We start from the raw sequence: 24,830 nt of genomic DNA, 5'->3' as shown, positions 1-24,830 counted from the left end.
GAAAATAATGTAATAAAAAAGTGCTTCATTTTTACAATAAATATGTAATGATTTAGTCAGTGTTTGCCCATTGTAAAATCTTTTAAATCCCTGATTTACATTCTGACATTTATCACATGGTGACATTTTTACTGTTGGCAGGTGATGTAGCTGCTGCATGTTTTTTTGGCAGTTGGAAACAGCTGTAAACAGCTATTTCCCGCAATGCAGCAAGGTTCCCAGACAGGAAACCACCAAGAGTACGTACTCAGAATTTCTCTGTGGGAGGGGTTTCACCACAATATCAGCCATGCAGCGCCCCCTGATGGTCTGTTTGTGAAAAGGAATAGATTTCTCATGTAAAAGGGGGTATCAGCTACTGATTGGGATAAAGTTCAATTCTTGGTCGGAGTTTCTCTTTAAACTGGAACTATCCTCAAAATTCCCTCACTGCCCTAAAGGTTTAGTCACACCAGGCCCAGATTTGTATCACAGGAGCCCAGGCTCGGATTTACCTCACACGAGCCTATAGGCACAGATGTCCTGACACCCTAGACTTCACCCTCCATGAACCTACAAACACCCGCTAAATCGCACCATGAGTGTACTGCCTGGCCCAGCTGTCACGTCTCCTTTACCCGTCACAGGTGCCCCTTAGTGTTAGGTAGCCAGAAGTACCATCAATATTAAGTAGCTAGAGGTGCCCCAAGATTAGGTGCCCCTAACTGTAGGGAGGAGGGAGGGAGGCATCCGAGGAGGGGAGTGAGCTGCCTTTCCATCATCAGGCACTTATAGGCATGTGCCTACAGGGCCTTATGGTAAATCCAGCCCTAAATCACACCATGATAACCTTTGGTGACAAACAGTTATTATTTTTGTGCAAAGTTACTAAAATAGTTAATAAACTGCGTTCCGCTTAAAGGACATCTATAAGCGACTTAGTGCTTATAGAACGTTGTACCAGAATATTATTATTTGTTTTTTTCATTTTACTTGCAACTTTACCTCCTAAACCGCATCCCCTAAAAGTGGAGTCGACGTCGGACAGCAGCCATTGCTCACAGGGGATGCTCTTCTATTCATATCCTTGCGTCTGGCACAACTAGTTATAACTAGTTCTTCTCCCCTCCACCGCTGGTTGAAAGCCAGGCAACCACGGCAGAGTGTGGGAAGAGCAAGAGACAACCACTCTTGCTTCTTCTCTGCATTGTAATGTGCATGCTTGAGCGAAAGTACTGTTCATTGGCTGTCTGCTATTGCATAGCAACGGCAAACAGAATACTCTATACGGGAGTATGGCAGTGTAAGCTTTTAGGCAGCATGATCATGCACAGCACTGGTATAGAGTACTCTGATCCATTGTATGTTATACCATTGTCCTTCCGTCCCCTCCATAGCAACAGTGACACTGTGATCAATAATGTATTTGTACTGATGATTTTGCTTCCATGCTGCAACAGAAGCTTATCTTCTGCACAGTTTACATTTCAAAAATAAGTCAGCAGCAGTCTGTTTTCTTAACTCGGTGTGCGCAGGTATCATCAGCACTTGAATAGAGGAATATTTAACAGGGAAAAACCAGTCCATCCCCAAAGAAGCAGTGGGGAAGATTTAGAAAAAAAATTCAAGCAGGGAACGCCAATTTTGCTAAAAGGGGTACAAAATAAAAACACAGGTATTCTTTTGGTTAAAACATATCCACTTAGATTCACCTAAATGCTACAAAACTAAGCAGCCAGTGGCTAGAACAGGGGTGTCAAACTGAAATACATAGTGGGCCGAAATTGAACACTGAGACCAAGAAGTGGGCCAAACTCAATGTTTAGTGGCTACCCATAAAGTTCTCTGGTGTCTAGCGGCCCTCCTTCCTCCCCTATACAGTTCCCTGGTGCCTAATGCCTCTTCCCTCGCCTATACTGTTCCCGGCTGTCTAGTGACCACCTTCCTTTGCATATAAAGCTCCCTGGTGTCTTGCGCTTTCTCTCTCCCTCCCCCATATAGCTTTCCTGGTGATCTCCAGTATAGTATCCCTAGTGGTCTAGAGGTGGCCAAACATAATGCAAAGTGGGGAAACCACTTGGGGGCTAAATTTGGTGGCTCTGAGGGCCAGATTTAGCCAGAGTTTGACATGTATGGACTAGAAGTATTAGAGGCAGAGGCTCAGCAGGCAACTGGTATTGTTTAAAAGGAAATAAATATGGCAGCCTCCATATCCTTCTCAGTTCAGGTGTCCTTTAAGAAGTTTTTCTGGATCACCGTAGTTAGAAGTAATCAATCTTCTTCTTGGAAAGTTTAAAGACCTGTGTTCATCAGTGTACAGCTCATAGGCTACGTCTACCAACGCTACACATTCAGGCTCTTATGCACATTTAATTTAACTGGTTTCAGGGGCTCTATTATCTGATGGTCTTATACTCAGGTGATGTGCAAAATGTACAGCAATGGGTGGGAGCATATGTGGACAGTGTAGTTGGAGCCCTTGAACACCTATTAGGATCTAGGCAGTACTATTGGTGTTTGAAGTGGATTACACTGAAGTTCAACCAAAACATCCAATATTTGATTCAATTTGATTCAAGCCCCAGAATTCCAAATATTACCAATATTTGGTTGCCCGTGCTTGGGTATCTATTTATCCATCCATTTTCATCTCTGGACATCTGCATTTCGCCTTGTTTAATGGTAGTACAGAAACTTATTAATAAAAGACACCAACTGACACCATCTTACACTTGTATGGAATTCAAATTCAGCTCCCAGATCAGACCGAACATTGGGGCTATGTCCAACAAACTGAATCCGAACAAAATGGAGGCAACCTCGACCAACACAACTTGGCTGGTGCCTATGTCTCCTTGGATGATCCAATCGATGTGCAGTTTGGGCCCGTTTTAACTAGCCGCAATGCGATGATCGTATCACATCCATACTGAAACCAATACAAGTCAATGGAACAGTTTCCATTGACTACGAATTTCCATTCACGATGCGACCTGGGAAAATAATCGGATGCATGCTGCAGATTCTCAGAGCACTCATCGATTCCTATTAGCGCGAATAGGAAGTCGCTTCTGGACTACTCACTAGTGGAAATGAGCCCTTGAGCTTAAAGGGAATATAAACTGAGAAGGATAGGGATTTTTCCTTTTAAACTAATACCAGTTTCCTGACTCTCCTGCTGATCCCGTCTCTAATACTTTTAGCCACAGCCCCTTAACAAGCATACAGATCAGGTGCTCTGAATGAAGTCAGACTGGATTAGCTGCATGCTTGTTTCTGGTGTGACTCAGCCACTACTGCAACCAATAGACAAGCAGAGCTGCCAGGCAACTGGTATTGGTTAAAAGGAAACATCCATAGCCCTCTTAGTTAAAATTCCCTTTAATCTGCAGGATGAAGATGATAAGTGGTGAGTGCACCGCTGTCAACTGTCTGTGTGAGTCAGCCCAATGGGATTGCAGCCAGTGCGCCATATAAGGACACAGCGACCAATTGAGGACACTTTCAAAAAGAATTTGAGCTATGCAGAAATGTTTCTACTTTGGAGCAACAGAAGACAGAATTAAGGGAGCCAGAGCCTTCCCACCTTTTTGGTGAGTACCCAACGTTTTTTAAAGGATAGTTGTCCTTTAAGATCACACATATACCATGATTTATCTTGTGCAAAGAGAAGGAAGTTACACTGAGAAAAACAATCGAAAACTGATCATACACTTTAACAAGAAGTACCTGAATTATTTGCATCTGATATTACTCAGTTTAGAATATAATCTTGCTGACATACCTTTCTAAAAAAAATATAACAATTTACAGAGCCCTTTTTTACCAAGTGACACTAGTCAAAACCCTTTTCCCTGGAGTCTCGCCTTCAGTCCACATGTTCTACCCCCAATGCCGCTGCGCATGAAGCTACACCAGCTACATATCTGCCTGACTTTGGAAAAACAAAAATTTTGAACTATTAAAACTATTTGATAAGAAATATTGAATTTGTCATTAGCATACCATATGCGAATGCAATGTGTTCTATCAGCTGTCAAGATTGTGTTGGCAAAATAATACCGTCTTAAAACAAAATGTTGGTATATTACTTGTATTATACGGCTCTCAACATGATCAGCTTGACATTAGGCTATGGTATTATTACAGAAAGTATAATTTTGTACTTAGCTTTGCCATGGAAATAAGGTGAGACCAAAATATCTCTCACAAAAGAATAATGGACGTAAGTATATTATATAATATATATATATATATATATATATATATATATATATATATATATATATATATACACACACACACACATACATATACTCGCATATTAGCCAACCCGTGTATAACCTGAGGTACACATTTTCCCCTCAGAAACCAGGAAAATTTTATTGACTCACGTATAAGCCCCCTCCCCAATATAGCCCCCTCCACGGTAGCCAGATGTTCCCAGAGTTCAAGTCATCTCCCCTCCTCATAGCCAGATGTGCCCCAGGATCATACAGCTGTGTCTGAAGAAGCAATAGATATGAGACACAGCGATTGCCACACAGGAAGAATCCCCTATTATTGCACCGCAGTCCACGCCGCACACCATGTTGCAGGGGATGAGGGGCAAGGTGGTAAGAGCAGGATCACTAGTGCACAATCCTTACGTCCCTCTGCCATTAACAAAACCTGCTCCACCATCTGTTTTGCTCCACTGACTCGCATAAAAGCCGAGGGGGGTGTTAACTTTTCAGCACATTTCTTATGCTAAAAAATTTGGCTTATATGTGTGTATATATATATATATATATATATATATATATATATATATATATATATATATATATACACACATGTATATGTATTATAGTATCAAACATTTATTGGGCATGCGAATACAGGAGCCATCAAGAAATTTTAAGAGCTGACACCAAGCTCTAATGACTAATACAAAATAAGATGTTGGGTGGCAACAGTAATTTTGAAGGAGCCCTGACTGTCTTGCCCCGTGATTTGACCAGCTCTGATGATGGAAAAATGGAACAATAATATATAATAGCAATATACAACAGTGTTCTCCTCAGGCTATTTTAGCCAGGTACTCCACCCGGCTAGTTTTGGTGAGCACCCGGCTGTCATCGGCTCACTTCCTCCTCTGCTATAAGCAGAGTTGCACACAGAAGCACTGGACCTGCATTCTCTCATCTCGCCCCACCCGGCTACTTTTTCATGCCACCCAGCTACTATTTCGTGCCACCCGGCTGGAAAAAAATTTCTAGGGAGGACACTGTACAAGAAATAAATATGCACACACACACACACTATATATACACTGACTAGCTGGTGGTGAACACTACACTGTGTGGGGCATGAGTGCACAAGTCATCTTTCTGGACACTACGGTTGCCATCTAGCTGCACTCGCATGAGCCATCCCAACAGCATCACAGCCAATCAGTGTGGGACAAAGCAGGAGTGGATGTGTATGGAATAGAAAACGGAACCGTGGAGCACTTTATTGGCCTCTGAGGAAGCTTGCTGTCATGCGAAACAGCTGTCAGTCCTCCCTCACCCCCACTGCACACCCCGATGTTTGTCCAATGTTGATTAAAGGTACCTGCATTGCAATTTACAGTGCCTCAACTCTCTTTCTCTTATGTGTATGGAACAGAAGGACATACTTATGGGTTTGTTCTTGCTCTTGCAGCCATGAATAGTTAATCCACAGTAGGATCGTCACCTTATGGAGGTATGATGTCTTGGTGGGGTGCAGACTGGGAAAAGGCAGCTCCTTGGTGCCAGGACATTATTGAATGCTGAACCTAGCTTATTACACAGTAAAACATTGCCGAAAAGTACATGAAGAGCTTAATTTAGTTAGGTGAGGCTGGAGATCTGAGGAGAACATAAGAGTTCCTGAAAACCTGATCTGGATTACAAAAATAAATTAAAAAAAAAATCATTTTCATTTAGGAGAGTTAGCATTGGTTATTTCAGACCATAATGAGTGAGGGTTGGTAAATTACTTTTTCTACTTCTCTCCTTAAGGAGCACAGATCTTCATCCAGTACTTTCTATCTAGTTCTGGTTGCTTTTCTGTACCTTCATGTTTTTCTGCTGCATTCATTTCACTAGTGTCCATTACAGCAGTCCTTCCCCCGACCCTGTCCTCAAAGCCCACCAACAGCGCATGTTTTGCAGGAAACCAGGCATAATCACAGATTATAGGGTAACTAGTATCTCAGCAGAGTGGATTTCCACAAAACATGAACTGGTGGGCTTGGAGGACAGGTTAGCGATCACTGTGGTACCGTGTAATCCATGCAATCCTCACCAACAGGGTAGGCAAGGGGCTGCAGAATTTGTGGTTAAAGGACAATTAAAGTGAGAGGGATATGGAGGCTACCATATTTATTCACTTTTAAACAATAAAAGTTGTCTGGCAGCCCTGCTGATCTATTTGGCTGCAGTAGTGTCTGAATAACATTAGAAACAAGCATGCAGCTAATCTTGCAGCTCTGACAATAATGTCAGAAACCCCTGATCAGCTGCATGCTTGTTCAGGGGAAGTCTATGGCTAAAAATATTGGAGGCAGAGGATCGGCAGGACAGACAGGCAACTGGTATTGTTTACAAGGGAATAAAAATGCAGCTTCTATATCACTCTCACTTCAGTTGTCCTTTAAGCAATTGCAGTAGCAGTTAGATCCAAGTAAATCAAAAAGTTCTCATGAAACCTTTCAGGGACCAGTAATATAGTCCAATATCACCCTTTGAAGGTTCCAAAATTATGCTACTTAAAAACCCGACAATTTTTTAAAAAAATATCCAGACAGATCTGCAGGATCACTCATCTTCTCCAGCCTAGCAGAATCTCAGCCAATCGAAATAGCTTTTGACTAGTACTGTTTTGATTGTATGGTCTTCAGCATACCCATGCAGAGAAACAATTGGTAGAAAAACAGACTCTAACTCACATGTGGTTCAGTGTTTTGACTTACATTGACCTAAATTCTTATATATTTTTGAATTTGTTAGAATTATTTCTGAAAGCAATTTTTTACGTTACAGATGGGCTTTATTTTTATTTCGATCTGATAAATGATTCCAACACAGCTGGTAGACAATACCCAGGCTCCCTCCTACAAACAGAACAATTTTTTTGAACCAGTAATACAGTGACCTGGCTAATTATCATGCTGGACCGGACAGAGGCTAAATACTGGCTGGTCCGATGACAGTCAATTGCGTATCAGCCTATTGATTTCTTGATAAAGGACATCTGACATTGGACAAAGCGGCCAATGGCAGCTCACGTCAATCAATGACCTGGGAAAGCCCACTGCTTATCTTGGACCGTAGATCATGGTGTGAGATCAGCCCTTCATTACGTGCAAGTAATTTAATTTGCAGCCGGCCATGTACGTACAAACCCCCAAAATCACAAAACGTTTTTTTTTTCAGAAACAGACAATTCAGAATATATCCAGAAAGGGACGATTTGGAATATATTTACTTCCAGCTAAACACAAGCAGCCACTCACTATCGGTTAGAGAAAACGTCAATTTATAAATTTGTGTTCTTATTATATCATGATGTGTGCGGTGGAGATCGTCGGCACCTGCAATTTTGACGTAGATGCTTCACAAAAACACTTCTATACTTTATGCTTTAAAGTATTATGGAAGACAGAAACAACTGATGTCTTGCCATAGATAGGTGTACATAAACATTGGTGTAAAAAAGATCATAAATGCACACAGACATGGTATAATAATACAAAAAGACTAGGGTTATAGAAAGAAGCACAATAAAAAAAAGCTCAATAAAGGCCTATGCCAAATATTATATAGGAATAAATGTCTGTGTGTGCGTGTGTGTGACAAATGTAAGTATTTATCAGTGATAAATGTATGCATTTTTATTACTTGCTATATTGTATATGTTACTCTGTACAGCACTATGGAAGCTAATGGTGCTATATAAAGCAATAATAATAATCACGCAATATGTGTGTGTGCATGTGTATGTACCGGTATATCTTTAGATTAGTAGAGTAGATAGCTAGACCAATTAAAAAATAAATAAATAAATAGATAGATAGATAGATAGATAGATAGGTATGATTTCATGTTCCCAAAGAGGTATGGTTATATTGTTAGCATATATTTAAATACAGCATAGTGTGAATAAGTCGAGTTTGTCCTTGCCAGCTATCTGTGATAGATCATGACAAAGGAAGCAAACTATGGTGCATGTAAGCAAGTCATACAGCAGTTACAAGTTCTATGCACATGTCTGCTTACATCAGCCACTCTTTTCGTCTAGAAAAAAAAAACTAAACTTAAAGGGAGCAGGAAAGTAGGCGCTGTTTAGGAGACGCTGCAGTGACAGCAGTAATGGAGCAACACTCATAATACTATGAGCATATTTTTATTGTAAGAGCTGTCAAGTCCCCATATAGGCTGAGCCGGTGACAGCTCTGACAAGGAATACAGCACATGCAGATGTTGACATTCCAAAGGGTATTTACACTGAAGGCTGCGAGCATATGAGCCACAAACCTCTTCCCAGGAACTTCGTCTGGAAGCATATGGGTTTATAAAAGACTGATATGATTACAATATGTTACCCAAAAGTGGCATAATTAGCTATAAACGCGATGCACATGGGGAATATCAATGCCAGGAGCTGAACATTCATCACTGTGTACAATCACAAGGGCAGAATGGCAGCTTCTCATTCTCTACACCACAGAGTTCTGTTTTACGTCTATCTATTTATTCCGAAATGACTCTATTAGAATCATATCTTAAGAGCAATGCATACAGGTATTATTGTGTAATTCAGGGCACAATAAAATAATAAACTTACATAAGTTTAAAATAATATGTGATATATGAAAAAAATTATATATATAATATATATATGAATCTCATTATAGTAAATCTCTTTCTAAAGTGAATTCAGTCCCCGAGGCTCCACCATGTGCCTTTATGAACATTGTATTGATTGAGTGAACTGGACCCTTGATGTTTACTGTAAGGGGTTTCTACTGTGTGTGTGTGTGAATATATATATATATATATATATATATATATATATATATATATATATATATATATATATATATATATATATATATACACACAGATATATATCACATAAACCCCCGAACACACATATATATCGCATGATAGTTTCTCTGTGTCTAATCAAAAATATAGCTCCAGCAAATATCTGATCCTTTTACACAGTTGAACAGACCATTGTCAAGTTTTCATAAAGTTCTCATATTCAAAATAACAGAAATGCAAAGTACGACACAAGCAGCTGACCCATTTAGTAGGGTCACCTCTAATGATCTAATGCCCAAATCATAGATATTCTTCATCCAACCAGACTTCTGATTTGCTGGCCTGTGTTATTGCTCCAAATAATATCATTAAACAGGCGCTAAAAGTTAGCTCCGCTGATACCGCCCTTCATGATCACTCATTAATTACAAGGAATCCATTACTGCGAATTTAATTTAGTCATCGCACACACTCCCGAAAAATACACTGCGAGGGGCTTCCTGTCTCGCTTCTTGTGTGTGTGTGTGTATGTGTGTCTCGGATAGCCATTATGTTAAAATGCCTGGAAGAGATTTTACAACACCTGATGGCGGCGTTTGCTGGATCTGTATGATTTCATTATGAATTGCATACCTAACAGGAAGATCGCTGAACCCTCCAATCACTTTGCAGGTCTTGCTACCATAAAGCTTATGAGAGAAAAATACTTGACAGTGATTTTTGCAGTTAAAGGCGTAATAGAAAACACCTCTTTGCAGATAGTTTTTTGAATGCCTATAATCTTTCCATAACACTTTCCTTTTTAGAATATTGTGGGTTTTCGTTTTTTTTCTCTTTTCCTGAATTTAAACACTTCAAAGAAGGTGGCAGTGTGCACTATCGTTTAAGCTGGCTGGCTGTATTGTTGGCGTGGAAACAAACAGAACAGCTAATTGGTGTGAAAAACAATCAAGTGAGTCGAGCAGAAATAAATGATTTACAATTTCAGATGTAGATTAACCCAAAATGATGTAACAGGGGACTAAAGTGAATCCTGGCTCGGCCACTACGAGACGTTGAACAGAGGGCCCTAAACAGTATTTAATGCAATGAACTACTTTATGGTGATCACAATAAAATTGTTTTTAATTGGCTACTTGAGACGTTACTTTACTTTTTTTTTTGTGTGCTTTTTTCCCGCACAAGCATAAAGTCTTCATGTCAGTTACAAAACGTAAAGGTTTCGTGAGAATCACAAAGCATCAAAGACAGCCAACCCAGTCAAAAGAGCATAGCTAAAAAAAGTTCCGGAGAATTTCAGCTTCCTGCAGAGTTTCTTTTGCTCTTTTGTCTTGGCAAGAGATGTATATGATTCACTTGCATAGTCATACCGAAGGGGGGAAAAATAGTGCAAAATAAAAACACCTTTTTATTTATAACAGTTTGCTATGCCATGCTGCTGTCAAAAGTGCTAAATTATACATTTTCACAGCTTCAACCTGTTTGTTAAATCTTTTCGAAGGTTATCTGATTTCACCTCTTTCTAAAAAAAATAAAAGGATAAATAAAAATCACCAAAATACTAAGGTGAGGTGAGGTAAGCATCAAATCTGGGCCTCTTGGTTAAACTGTACAGAAAGACTGGGTGCACGAAGCAGCCAATAGTCAATTAACTTACCTACGGACCTCTGAGGTTATTCTAAAGGTTCATATGACTACTATTAACAATTTTTACTTTATTAGCTGTTTCCAAGGCAACGCTTTGCTCAAATCATGTCAGGTGACGCCATCATTTTGTGCAAGCAATCTAAATACGTTTATGTTACTTACTTTATTAGCATGTCGAAACTCAAACCCACAAGTACTACCATTTAAAAAAAACTAATTTCCAAGGGCATTTTGCTGATGTGCCGGTGTCACTGACCTCATCTTAGGTAGTGCCGTGATATTGGACGACCACACAAACTTTACAATTCAAACAAGATTTTTTTATATTTTACGATGCTGGTCCTATCTAATAAAAAGTAAAAAAGGGCAAATAAATCCAGAAAGAATAAAAGGTCCAATATGATCAGAAAGTCAGATATTTTAGACTACAAAATGCGAACAGTTTTAAGGACACATCTTTGGAATCCAGGGCTGCTCTTGCACATAAGAAGCAGATGGTACCAATGTCTATGGGCTGGAGCTATTTCTAAAGCAGAATGTTAATATAGCTAGGAGTCTTCGTGTTGATAGGAAAAAAAAAGGCAACTCTACGCACTTGCACAGTTGTAGCGGAATGACAGATCACATGTGCAACGTTTGCCATGATCGCTGCTGCTAATGCACTGACTTTTTCATTGTAGAAGCAAGAGGCATTTTGTGAACGTCGAATGAAACTGCTGCGTAGAATTGGCAGGGATCATGTGCTAAGTGTCTGTGACAAGAGGGGAAGAAAAAGCTACAGACATGCTAATGATTCTCATCGGGGAGGGTAGAGGAGCCACTGAGAAAGGAACCAGCTGTAAGGACACTGATCACTACAATTCACCTTCTAAAACAGCGATCGCCCTTTGTCCCTGATTACCAGCGAGCCAGCGCTGGAGCGGAAGCTTTGTCTCTGCAAGTATCCCGGGATTCCAGAACTACTGGAACGTACCATTCTACTGTCTCTGCTTCCAACACTCAAATAGAGCCTTTGAAGAGTAAGCCTCAGGGCATTAATCATGCATTGCCCTCCAAAAACATCCCTGCCAACAGTCCCCAGTTTTCCAGGGACGTTCCTAATGGCAGCTACGCTTGCCAATCTGATGGAGTAATATTTGGTCAGAATTACCAATAAATGTGTAACGTGAGGGTCAACCAGAATGAATAGAATTGGAATGGATTGTTTAGACAGGCCCTTGTACTGAGAAGATGTGGATAAGATTGCTGCATCTGAAGGCTGCATCTACGGTCACCGCAACAGTCAAAACTTTGTTTCGGGATGTGTATGCACATGACTTCCAGAAATCTAAGACATATTCCTCTGTTTACTATTGGTTAGAAGACAGTCATATCTACTTATGCCCTAGTGTCCCATGGCTAGTGAGTCAGGGTTTAATGAAATCAAGCCAGGGCACTATCTACATGGAGTTTGTATGTTCTCCCTTTGTCTGCGTGGGTTTCCTCCGGGTACTCCGGTTTCCTTCCATATTTCAAAAAAACATACAAATTAGTTAATTAGCTTATTCTTAAAAATGGTCCTAGACTACAATGGACATGTGACTATAGTAGGGATTAGATTGTGAGCTCCCCCGGGGAACAGTTAGTAACAAGACTATATACTGTGTACACACACACACACACACACACACACACACACACACACACACACACACACACACACACACACACACACACACACACACACACACACACACACACACACACACACACACACATCTTGTCAGCAATATATAAATACATAACAGTAATAAATGCTAGTCAGACACACAGGTACACTTATCATGATACTGTACCATACAGTACATACCTAAAAGTCACTGTCCCTAAACAGTATAGTAAGTTGGGACCTTACTGACCCAGGCTCAGTAGCAGAATCCTTACTACAAAATATCCTAAATTGTTACCAACTATGTTAAAAGTACACAGATAAGAAAAAGCACACCACTCTGAGCAGTAAGTCCCCAAAAGCAGGAAACAGAAGGAAATGACAGCTTCCCCTTACCTTTTCTCTTAGATCTCCTCCGTCTCCTCTTGGACTTGAATTTTAGTTGGTTAATTGGACATCCAGATGTCCTGTTGCTCCCCAGTACTGAAGCCATGGAAGGAGTGCAGGAGAGAGATGTTTTGTAGAATAGTCACCAACGTGCCCCCTTGCTGCTGACTTGGATGTCTGTGGCTGCTTTGTATATACCTCTGATGTATCCAGCTGGATGTTGTTCTGGCATGTAGTCACTTGCTATTAGCGGTGCTAAGTGTCTTCTTATCTTCTTTGCATGCTTGCTGAGCTTGCTGGTGGAGGCAGGCTGCCTGGATGAAGAGCTGTCCTCCTCTATAGCAGAGATGCAGCACGATCTGCCTGGACTTTTTTTTTTTTTTTTTGCACCTCTGCTAGTCGTTTGGCACAAGCCACTTTGAAAGCAATCATGCAGGGAGCCTGTCTCTTTGCTCTAGCAAAGTCTAATTAGACCCAATCAGAACTGTCTTCTGGCTCTGACATCAGCAGCACCATCAAGTCCTCCCGTATCCCCCTGTCAGCTTGCAAATTCTGCTCCCATTTGGGCTGACGGATAGGCTTAGGACCTGATGGAGAGGAAGGAAGGAGAAGAAGCTGCGCTGTAGGGGCTAGGAACAGACTGCCAGTTTATCTGGAAGGAGCCTGGGGGGCATCTTACAGAATGCAAGGCTACAAAAGCGTCTCCTTGCCTCCTGCATTAAGCCACATGGGCAGAACATTAGGTTTGTGGAACCCCGCTCCTCGCAACTATTTCTCAGGGCAAAAGAGTTTCTTTGTTAACTGTTTGTTGGCATCGGAGGAGGAGGGAGGAAAAGCAGCATTCTATTTTATTATAGTACAGCTAGAGATGTGTGCTGCTTGTGTCTAGGCTGAGATAGAGAGCTAAATGCTGCCAGTAACAGGGTAATACTTGGGCAAGCTCAAGCAGGAGGTGTACTGATGCTGTGTAATACATCAGGTGGATATTATTATTATTATTATCATTATTATTTTTATTCTTGTAGGAAGGGTGATATAGTGGTTTTCTTTTGATAAGTTTCAGGACATACATGTATATAATTATTATTATTTAGTATTTATATAGCACTGACATCTTCCACAGCGCTGTACAGAGTATATTGTCTTATCGCTTAAAGAGAACCTGTAACAAAAAAAAGTTCCCCTGGGGGGTACTCACCTCGGGAGGGGGAAGCCTCAGGGTCCCAATAAGGCTTACCTCACCCCTGTAGATGCGGGCAGTCCAGCGCTGGCTCCCCCGAAGTGTCCCGGAATTCTCCCTCGACAAACCTGATAAGCTCCGATTTGTTTACCTTTCCTGGCTCCAGCGGGGGCGCTGTTGTGGATCTCCGCACGGAGATAGGCAAAAATAGCCGATCTCTGTCGGGTCTGCTCTACTGCGCAGGCGACTTGTGCCTTGCAGTATAGCGGCCCAACAGCGATCGGCTATTTCCACCTATCTCCGAGCGGAGAGCCGATCCTGTGCTGGAGCCGGGAAGGTAAATATTTACATCCCCGCTGTTCGGGGGGCTTTATCGCCGCCGCCGCTGTGGGACAGAGGAGGACGGGGGAAGCCTCAATAGGATCCGGAGGCTTCCCCCACCCAAGGTGAGAACCCCTCAGGGGAGTTTGTTTTTTTTATACAGGTTTTCTTTAACTGTCCCTCACAGCAGCTCACAATGTAACCCCTACCACAGTCCTATGTCTGTGTATGTATCATGTAGTGTATGTATCATAGTCTAGAGCCAATTTAGTGGTAAGCCAATTAACTTATCTTTATGTTTTCTAGGATGCGGGGGAAACCGGAGTGACCAGAGGAAACCCACACAAACACGGGGAGAACATACAAACTCCAAGCAGATAGTGCCCAGCCTTTGCTATATACATATTTTTTATTCACCCCATATTTTTTTTTCATTGAATGGAACATTTATGTCCCTTTGCACTGTTGAATGAAAATTAAGTAAGATAAAGGATGGTATTAATAAATAATAATATAAAAAAAAGAGCTGAGTTTGTAAGGCTGTAGATGGTGTTGTTGGTTGGCATACATTCAAAAGAGGTGTTCGATTATTTGGGGCACTGAAATTGCTGCTATTTGAATATTGTTAATGATATTTGAATAAAGGCTTTACATTATATATGTGTGTCGCTTTTGCCGTCGCATTGCATTGCTTACCTCCTAACACTATCAAGTCTGACCTCTGCCTACCCCACACCCTAACATTAACCCTACTATAACCCTATTGTCTAACACTAACCTCCTATAACTTTGCCCAATACTATCCACTAACACTTACCCTCGTGTAACTATGCCCAACACTAACCTCTAACACTATCCCCTAACACTAACCCTCGTATAACTATGCCTATGCCTAACACTAACCTCTAACCCTATCACCTAACACTAACCCTCGTATAACTATGCCTAACACTAACCTCTAAACCTATCACCCAACACTAGCCCTTGTATAACTATGCCAACACTAACCTATAACACTATCCCCTAACACTAACCCTTGTATAACTATGCCTATGCCTAACACTAACCTCTAACCCTATCACCGAACACTAACCCTCGTATAACTATGCCTAATACTAACCTCTAACCCTATCACCTAACACTAGCCCTCGTATAACTATGCCTAACACTAACCTCTAACCCTATCACCTAACACTAGCCCTCGTATAACTATGCCAACACTAAACCTCATATACCAGTAATTTTATCTATGGTTTAAAGCATTTGGCATAATATAAATCTAATAGAAAAAAAGACATAATTGGTTTTGAAGCTACTGTAGGGGTTAATACTCATTCCTCTACTTCACTCAGGAGCTAATTGATAGGACTGCCTTTCCTGAACTGAAATGAACAGATTGTGAAAGTGATTAGAGGTTAGTGTTAGGTTTAGTTATAGGAGGTTAGTGTTAGGCGATAAGGTTAGAGGTTAGTGATAGGCATAGTTATAGGAGGTTTAGTGTTAGGCATGGTTACCATATTTTTCGGACTATAAGACACTCTTGACCATAAGACGCACCTAGGTTTAGAGGAAATAAACCGGGGGGAAAATATATATACTAAACCTGGTGCATCCATGGTGAAGGGGCATATTGTGGATTATGCCCCCTTTGTACCTCATGCCCTCTTGTACCGCTTGTGTCTCCCTGTGTCCTCCTCTGCCCCTCTTGTGTCCTCCTCTATGCCCCTTTGTGTCCCCCTGTGTCCGACGTTTGTCCCCATGTCCTCCTCTGCATGGGCACAGTACAGGGAGTCCCCGACATTGGGCCGGGTTGGAGGTTCGTATTGTCAGGCGTTCACAAGTCAGGAACTCCCTGCATTTGGAGGCAGTGACTTTTTCCCCCCACTTTTGGGGGAGAAAAAGTAAGTCTTATAGTCCAAAAATACAGTAACTTATCTTTGTTTTTGTGATGTGGAAGGAAACCCATGCAGACACATAGACAACATACAAATTTCAGTGTTCTCCCCAGAATTTTTTCCAGCCGGGTGGTATGAAAAACTAGCCGGGTGGCATGAAAAAATAGCCGGGTGGGACGAGATGGGATAATGGAGGACTGGCACTTCTCTGCTTACAGCAGAGGAGGAGATGAGCAGATAATAGCCGGATGGTCACCAAAAATAGCCGGGTGGAGCACCCAGCTAAAAGAGCCTGGGGGGAACACTGAAATTCTGTGCAGATAGTGCCCTGGCTGGTATTTGAAACAAGGACCCAGAACTGCAAGCTAAGAGTGCCAACCACTACGCCACCATGCTGTGATCTTCTCAGTCAGTTATACTGTGCTGCTTTGATCCTGTGCAGTGAGAATATGATGAGGCAGAGTCAACCAGCAGCACCACCTACAGGATTTGTGGTTCCAGCAGGTCTGTGGATCCAGTATGAACATACCTCTGTGCTTACTTCAGTGGCTTTGTTTCAGGTCAGGTACCCTTTACAGTGAACCTGATATGAAAATAAACTGATGAGATAACTGTATCTGTAGTCTTTATCTTAAATAGGACTTTCGTAGAAACTCTTAGGCTCCCTGCACACTGCAAATCCGTTTTGCGATTCTGTTTCCGATTTTCAATTCTGATTTTCCCTGAATACATTCAACAGAAAAACAGATAAAAAATGCAGCATGCAGTAAAGATTAAAAATCGGAATTGGAATCGGATGTAAAAAACGATTAAAAAGCAGAATCGGAATCTCATGCAGTGTGCAGGGAGCCTTAAAGTCTTATTTTGGTCTTAATTGGATTTTCTGCCCCATTCACTCCTTCCTTTACCTGTCTGAAAATGTGACACATTTTCCAAAGTGTGATTACAGCCAGGCATTGGGGTTAATGAGGAGAGGAACGGACAACACACAGAGGTATGTGGATCCAGCATGAACAAACAAAGCTCTGTACTTACCGTCAGTAGATTTGCTTGGGTCAGGTATACTTTAAAGAGGAACCCCATTGAAAATAATGTAGTAAAAAAAAGTGCTTCATTTTTTACAATAATTATGTATAAATGATTTAGTCAGTGTTTGCTCATTGTAAAATCTTTCCTCTCCCCGATTTACATTCTGACATTTATTACATGGTGACATTTTTACTGTGGGCAGGTTATGTAGCTGCTGCTAGCTGTTTTGGCTGTTAGAGACAGCTGTAAACAGCTATTTCCTGTCTGTGAAACTTGTTACATTGTAACAAACTGCTAAAAGTACCGCGGTCCCAGAGCTTCTTGTGGGAGGGGTTTCAGCACAAAATCAGTCATACAGCGCCCCCTGATGGTCTGTTTGTGAAAAGCATTATATTTCTCATGTAAAAGGGGGTATCAGCTACTGATTGGGATAAAGTTCAATTCTAGGTTGGAGTTTCTCTTTAAAGGGAACCAGAGGTGAGGGAGAAATGGAGGCTGCCATATTTATTTCCTTTTAAACAGGCCTGGATTTACATCACAGGAGCCAATAGGCAAAGATGTCCTGGCACCCTAGACTTCGCCCCTCCATGAACCTACAAACCCCCAACGAACTGCACCACGAGTGTGCTGGCTGTCCCAACTGTCATTTATCTCTTACTTCCCTTGCCCGTCATAGGTAGGAGGTAGCTAAAGGTATCACTTAGCATTCGGTAGTCAGTGGTACCCTCAGTGTTAAGTAGCTATTGGTGCCCACTGCCCATGACTGATGGGAGATCTCTCCAATTAAATGCTTAGAACTGGGTGAGAAACCTCTCATTCACACTTTGCTCAGAACTCTGCAAAGGGAAGGCAGGAGGCACTAGGGGAAGAGAGTGAGCCACCTTTCCATCATCAGGCGCCTGTAGGCATGTGCCTACAGTGCCTTATGATAAATTCGGCTCTGCTTTTAAACGATGCACATTGCCTGGCAGTCCTCCCGATCCTGTGTCTCTAACCATACAGTTGTGTTCAAAATTATTCAACCCCCAATGCTGTAAAGGGTTTTAGGGAATTGAATGTACATTTGTAATTGTGTTCAGAATGAAATCTTACAAGGACTTTTTAAAGAACTAAATGCAACTAAAATGACATCAATTGTTTTTGTAATACAGTATTAAATGTTTTTTTTGTGTGTGATTTCTTCATTAACACAATTATTCAACCCCTTAAAGACTACCACTCTTAAGAATAGAGGTTCATTGTTTTTGATCAGGTATTAAAAACACCTGTGTGTGGATGTTAACGAGCAGTAATCAAGCATAATAAGCACGCATTAGGCAGATTTAAAATGACTAAGATACTCAGCTCTTTCTAGACATTTACTGGTGTGTTTACAAACATGGTGAAGTCAAGAGAATGGTCCAGGAAGACACAAGAAGAGGTGATTTCTCTTCACAGAAAGGGCAATGGCTATAAGAAGATTGCAAAGATGTTAAACATACCAAGAGACACCATAGGAAGCATCATTCGCAAATTCAAGGCAAAGAGTACTGTTGAAACGCTACCTGGCCGTGGCAGAAAGAAGATGCTGACTTTGACTGCTGTGCGCTACCTAAAGCGCATAGTGGAGAAAAGTCCCAGTGTGACTGCTGAGAAACTGAAAAAAGATTTGTCAGATGCGGGTACTGAAGTTTCAGCTCAGACAATAAGGCACACACTTCGTAATGACGGCCTCCATGCCAGAACTCCCAGGCACACCCCCTTGCTGTCTCCAAAGAATAAGAGTCGACTGCAATATGCGAAAAGTTATGTGGATAAACCACAAAAGTTTTGGGATAGTGTTCTATGGACTGATGAAACAAAATTAGAACTGTTTGGACCCATGGATCAACGCTATGTTCGGAGGAGGAAGAACAAGGCCTATGAAGAAAAGAACACCTTGCCTACTGTGAAGCATGGCGGGGGGTCAATCATGCTTTGGGGCTGTTTTGCTTCTGTAGGTACAGGGAAGCTTCAGCGTGTGCAAGGTACCATGAATTCTCTTCAGTACCAGGAGATATTGGATGAAAATGTGATGCAGTCCGTCACAAACCTGAGGCTTGGGAGACGCTGGACCTTTCAACAGGACAATGATCCCAAGTATACCTCCAAATCCACTAGAGCATGGTTGCAGATTAAAGGCTTTTGGAGTGGCCATTGCAATCACCACACTTAAATCCGATTGAGAACCTCTGATGGGACTTAAAGAAAGCAGTTACAGCGCGCAAGCCTAAGAATGTGACTGAACTGGAGGCTTTTGCCCATGAAGAATGGGCTATGATACCCGTAGATCGCTGCAAGACACTTGTGCCAAGCTATGCTTCACGTTTAAAAGCTGTTATAACTGGAAAAGGATGTTGTACTAAGTACTAAGAATAATTGTCCCTTGGGGGTTGAATAAAAACTGATAATGATGTGAGCACAGAAAAGACATTTGTGGTTATTTCATTATAAATGTTATGTTATATTTGTCTGACTTACAAGTGCCTCTTTGATTTAATTGTAAACAAGATGACTGAAATGATCAAAATCAATGTCAAACTGGCCAAAACACTTAATTTCAGCGGGGGTTCAATAATTTTGAACACAACTGTACTTTTAGCCATAGACCCTGAACAAGCATGCAGGATATCAGATACTCTGATGACTCAGATTTTTCTGAATTAGCCATATGCTTGTTAAAGGGAACCAGAGACGCCAGAAAAAAGATTTTATACATATCTGGGGCTTCCTTCAGCCCCATACGCATGGATCGCTCCCACGTCGCCGTCCTCCACTTCCTGCATCCGCTGGTACCGGGTCCCGTACTTTCGGCCAGTCGGCATCAGCACGCGGCAAATTGTCCACATCACAGGGGCTCCCAGCATACCCTTACGCGTGCAGCTGCATACTGCGCAGCTGCACGCGTAAGGATCTGGAGGGATCCCCTGATCATGCGGACAATTGGCCGCGTCCGCCGGAAGTGACGGGCCCGATACCGGCGGATCCAGGAAGCGGAGGATGGCGGCGTGGGAGAGATCCAGGCTTATGGGGCTGCAAGAAGCCCCAGGTATGTATGAAATTTTTTTTCTTTTTCCATGTCCGGTGTCTCTGGTTCCCTTTAAAAGGTTTTGACTTAGACACCAGACTTATACAAGAAGATCAACAGAGTTGCTAGGCAACTGGCATTGTTTACAAGGAAATAAATATGGCAGCCTCTATATTCCTCTTACCTTGGGTTTCCTTTAAGGTTTCCACTCTTGTTATATGTCCTTTACGCTCACACAGTATGTGTATCTCAGCCAAGCAAGAGTTTTATAGACTTATTTATTTATGAGGGTACGGCTATGGCGTTGGGGGGAGGGGGGATAACGAGTAGACTATGCATACCAAATAAAAACCCACTATCTGCTTTGCTAGTTTACAATTCGCCAACCACAGATAGCGGTCTGCCCATACTCGGTACCGGCTGGTTCACACAAACGCTTGCCGGGCCGTAAACGTAACAATGGCACTGGCGCTTGACGTTTAAGCACTGGCCATTCCTATGACTAGTCAGCGCCTGCACCATTGTTTACCATTGTTTATGAAAAACCATGTTTTCAATCCCAATTTTTCTCTTTAAGAGTATTAGAAACAGAAGCAGGACAGCATGGCAATCTGCTTTGTTTAAAGAGAATCTGTACTGTCCGATTGTACAATAAAAAACATACCAATCGAGTCACTGTGATCTCTTGGATCCCTCTTTTCCATTTCCGCCACTCCCCGCCGTGATCCTGGCTTTTAATTGCCAGTTTTAGGCAGTGTTTACAAACACAAAACATGGCCACTAACCAGGAAGTGATGTTTGTGTATAGATATATCATGTTACAGTATACTACAAGTTTTTATTACATAGAGAATTATCTGCACTCCAGTCAGGGATTTTCACAGTTTCTCAGCATGGGCAGCTCCCTCCCCCCTCAGACAAGCTGAAATTGAGAGCAGGGACCTGTCTCTGAGGGATAAACAAAGCACACACACAGAGCCTGCAGATGGCGTGGAGGGTATGTGCATAACTTCTCCCTATCACAGCAGAGGCAGTGCATTCCTCTCTGGGTCGACAAAGCTTGACAAAGAAAAGAAGATTAGATATATTACAGAGACAAGGCAACTAGAAAAGGCTACAGTAATCCAAAGCACATTAGAACAGGTATAGGAACTTACAGTATAGGATAGAAGAAATAAGGCTGAAAATGTTGTTACCGAGAGGAAATAAATATGACAGCCTCCATATCTCTCTCACCTCAGGTTCACTTTAAAAGACTTATGAGCTGAAAATAAAAATTCTGGACCTGCCTTAGTTTTTGAATCCACGGAGGATGCCATCCGCGCCCTCCGTTTACTTCTGCCGGGTCCCCGCTGTTTAATTGCCCCCTGGGCCTCAAGTAAAATGGCCGTCGGAGCTTGCCGCGGCTGCGCAGACCACATAGACGCAAGTGCGGCTGCGCAGCTCTAAGGCCTTCCCCCCCAATCAACGCACAGGAGACAGCCTGTAGCGAGGATGCGGCGGGAGGAGCCCTAGAGCTGCGCAGCAGCACTCGCATCTATGGGGACTGCGCAGCCGCACCAAGCTCGGGTGGCCATTTTACTTGAGGCAGTAGAGCCCGACCCGGGCTATGGGGTCGGGAGCCGGCCCGGGGGTAGCATTAACAGCAGAGACCCGGCGGAAGTAAACTGAGGGCGCGGATGGCGTCCTCCATGGATTCAAAACTTAAGCAGGTACAGAACTTTTTTTCTTTTTTTTCAGCTCGTAAGTCCTTTAACACAGCAAGACCATTTTGAAAACCCAGCAAACCAGGTAATACAAAAATAAATCTATGTGCAATGCTCATAACATTGTGTGTTACAAATATTAATAGATTCCATGCAATCTTCATTGGAAAAAAAACACTAGTCAAAATGATGGTTTCAAAAGGAAAGCCTGACAAGCATCAGTTTGGGGGATTGTGGCTAGCTACGCAAAACAGGTCTACTGTTAATTTAAGGGAATGTAAGTGATTGCATGGTGTTTTCTTACAGTTTTCTATTTTTTTTATTTTTGTTTTTATAAAACAAACAAAAAAACCCCAAAAAATAATTTTGAAGGTATGTTTGGTTAGAAGAATATGAAATACTACAGATATTGAGGTCAATTCATAAAAGGCGGTGCGGCAAAAAAATCTTGTCTGGAAAATACCGCATTCTGTAGTATAGACTTTTGTGTGCTAATTCATAAAAATCTTTACAGCTGCAATAGAAATGCGGGGATTTCTCAAACTAAGCTGGCGGTAACATGAGAAGCTGCCTGAGTTGTTACATTTCTCCATGCAGAGACAGCAACAAAAGAGGCATCCCCATTCCCCAACTTCCCTTTAGATGTGCATTTTTTGTTATACTGCCTCTGTTTGCCCTGAATCTGAACTGAGCTGAGGGAACAAAAATGCAAATGCATAGAAAACACAATACAAACGCACAAACGCATATGCATAAAAATGCGACATTTCCCGCACTGCTAAGTGTGCACCCAGCCTTATAGTGTTTAAATTGGTGTAGTGTATTGGTGTTCAAATTGGACCCTGAATAATGCTGAACATCATATTTTGGAACCCAAGCTAAAGCTAAAGATAGGGTTATGGATTGGCTGTCCAGCTATGATTCATGTGACTTCAATGCTTTTTCCTTACGGCTTGGAAGGAGGAAGCATCAGAGTCAATGATGCGTGACATGGACCGTAACACCATGACCCTATCCACTAGCTGGGGTGCTGAAGTGCAGTGTTCGGCATAATTCAGGTTTCTGAATGCAGGGTCCCAAATTCGAACACCAGCACTGATAATTTCTACTATCTGTAATACTAATGGTAAATAGTACCTTCCTTAAGTCTCTGATGTTCTGAATTTCTAAGATTATGACATTGTGATGTAAAATATGCATCCTTCAGCTGTAAAACTAAAATAAATGTAGTAGGTGGCATACAGGGAAACTATACCATGAATAAAAAACCACAGTGCCCTAATGGTGTTGTACCTTAGTATGGACGAGGATACAACTACTCAGAGACTTTATACTCACAAAATGAGGTTGCTAATTCAGGCAACCAACCGATACGGCAGGCAGAAAAAACAACTCTCCACTAGGGTAACCAGGTCTCTTTATGTGCTGTCAATCTCTTGAGAAAAATCACTATACCGAGTACCAACACAGAATGTGGCGGCAGGACTAGGGTCCTCCAATAGAGGGTTGAGATACAACAGGGAAAGAGGCACCCAGAAGTGATCAAATGTCTTAAAACCATAAAAGCTGAAAAAGGAGGTGGCTTATTTCAGAGATGACACAATTATAAGCGTATAAGCAGCAAAATGTTATTTGCAGTATGGCAACACATGTTATGAGTATTTAGGATTCAGTGCCAGCTATAATCCCTAGCCAATAATGAGCACCTCAATATTCAGCTAGAGATTATAGCTGGCACTGAATTTTTTGCCTGAGGAAGTCCTAAATACTCACGAAACGCAAAGCTGTAGTGCAAATAAAATGTTCCTGCTTATACACTTGATAATTGTGTAATCTCTGACGAAACGTTTATGGTTTTAACCTCTTAGCTCAAACTGGACCTTTATACTGTATGTGTCTAGTCTGAGACTCTTCAAAACAATCAGGACGTATAGACACGTTCTGTCAATCAGCGGCAGGTGTGCCCAGTAATTGGTGAATGGAAACTGTTCCCTGAGCCAATTAAAATACCTAGGAATGAATGAACATGACACCATTCTATGTTCATTCATAAAAATGAACGTAAACGGTTATCGTAAAAAAGTAATCAAACACTTCCTGGTAACCAGGATAGTGTATCGTACCATCTTGTGGCCAAAAAGTGAAGTTAAAGTAAAAATACATTTTAACCCCCTACCCCCCCTCCCATAGTAACCAAAATAAAACACTTCACAGGTTGTAATAACTGGGACACGGTCATTGTTTATTTTAAAACTATAGGAGATGAAATTGGAGAAATTGTGTATTATTCTAAAATGCATAGAAAATAAAATTATTACTGAAAACAAGTATCTCCCCCAAAAAATTAATTTGTTGCAAAAAAAAAGATATAGAGCATTTAGGTGTGATAAGTTGTGATAAAGTTATTGGCAAATGAATGGGAGGAGCGGTGAACATTGCTTGCGTCCTTAAAGAAAACCTGTACTGAAAATTAAAAGTCAAAATAACCATACACAAGTCATACTTACCTGCTGTGTAGTCTATTCATCAATCTCCTTCTCCTTTCCTACGTCCTGTTTGTCCACCTTGATCAATGGAATTCTCCGTCCTCCATTTTGAAAATGGCCATTACCCCATAACAGCTTCCTGGTCAGCACACAGTTAAACTGTAACATCGCCCACTTGAGTCATAGGGAAACATGGACACATCAGTTCTCCTCTCAGCTGTAACTGACAGCAACTGATATATAACTGACAGCAACTGATATATTTCAGTTCTGACAAAATGTTGTCAGAATTGGAAGGGATCACTGTAAGAAGAAAATGGTGAGCTTCTGAGAGGAACTGATTGCAAGGTAACTATGTAATGTTCATTTGAAGTTACCTCATGTGTTTATTTTAAATTATTTTACTCAGTACAGGTTCTCTTTAAGGTGAAAACAAACTGTGGGCTG

General features: G+C 41.6%; 1 protein-coding gene across 3 annotated transcripts in view; it reads right to left on the bottom strand.

The window, feature by feature from the left end:
• Positions 1–13,458, bottom strand: part of ADARB2 (adenosine deaminase RNA specific B2 (inactive)) — an 802,765-nt gene extending 789,307 nt beyond the window's left edge. The window contains exon 1 of one of the 3 annotated variants that reach the window (XM_068235806.1): positions 12,730–13,458. In XM_068235806.1, coding sequence (XP_068091907.1) covers positions 12,730–12,826 — 97 coding nt within the window. In that variant the 5' untranslated portion in view covers positions 12,827–13,458. Of the gene's footprint in view, positions 1–984; positions 1,074–12,729 lie in introns of those variants that run through there. The other 2 variants (XM_068235807.1, XM_068235808.1) reach the window with 2 other exon arrangements.
• Between the last annotated feature and the right edge of the window lie 11,372 nt (positions 13,459–24,830).

The sequence above is a fragment of the Hyperolius riggenbachi genome, chromosome 5, assembly GCF_040937935.1.
Source record: "Hyperolius riggenbachi isolate aHypRig1 chromosome 5, aHypRig1.pri, whole genome shotgun sequence".
NCBI lineage: Eukaryota > Metazoa > Chordata > Amphibia > Anura > Hyperoliidae > Hyperolius > Hyperolius riggenbachi.
This window is presented reverse-complemented; position numbering and strand designations above follow the sequence as displayed.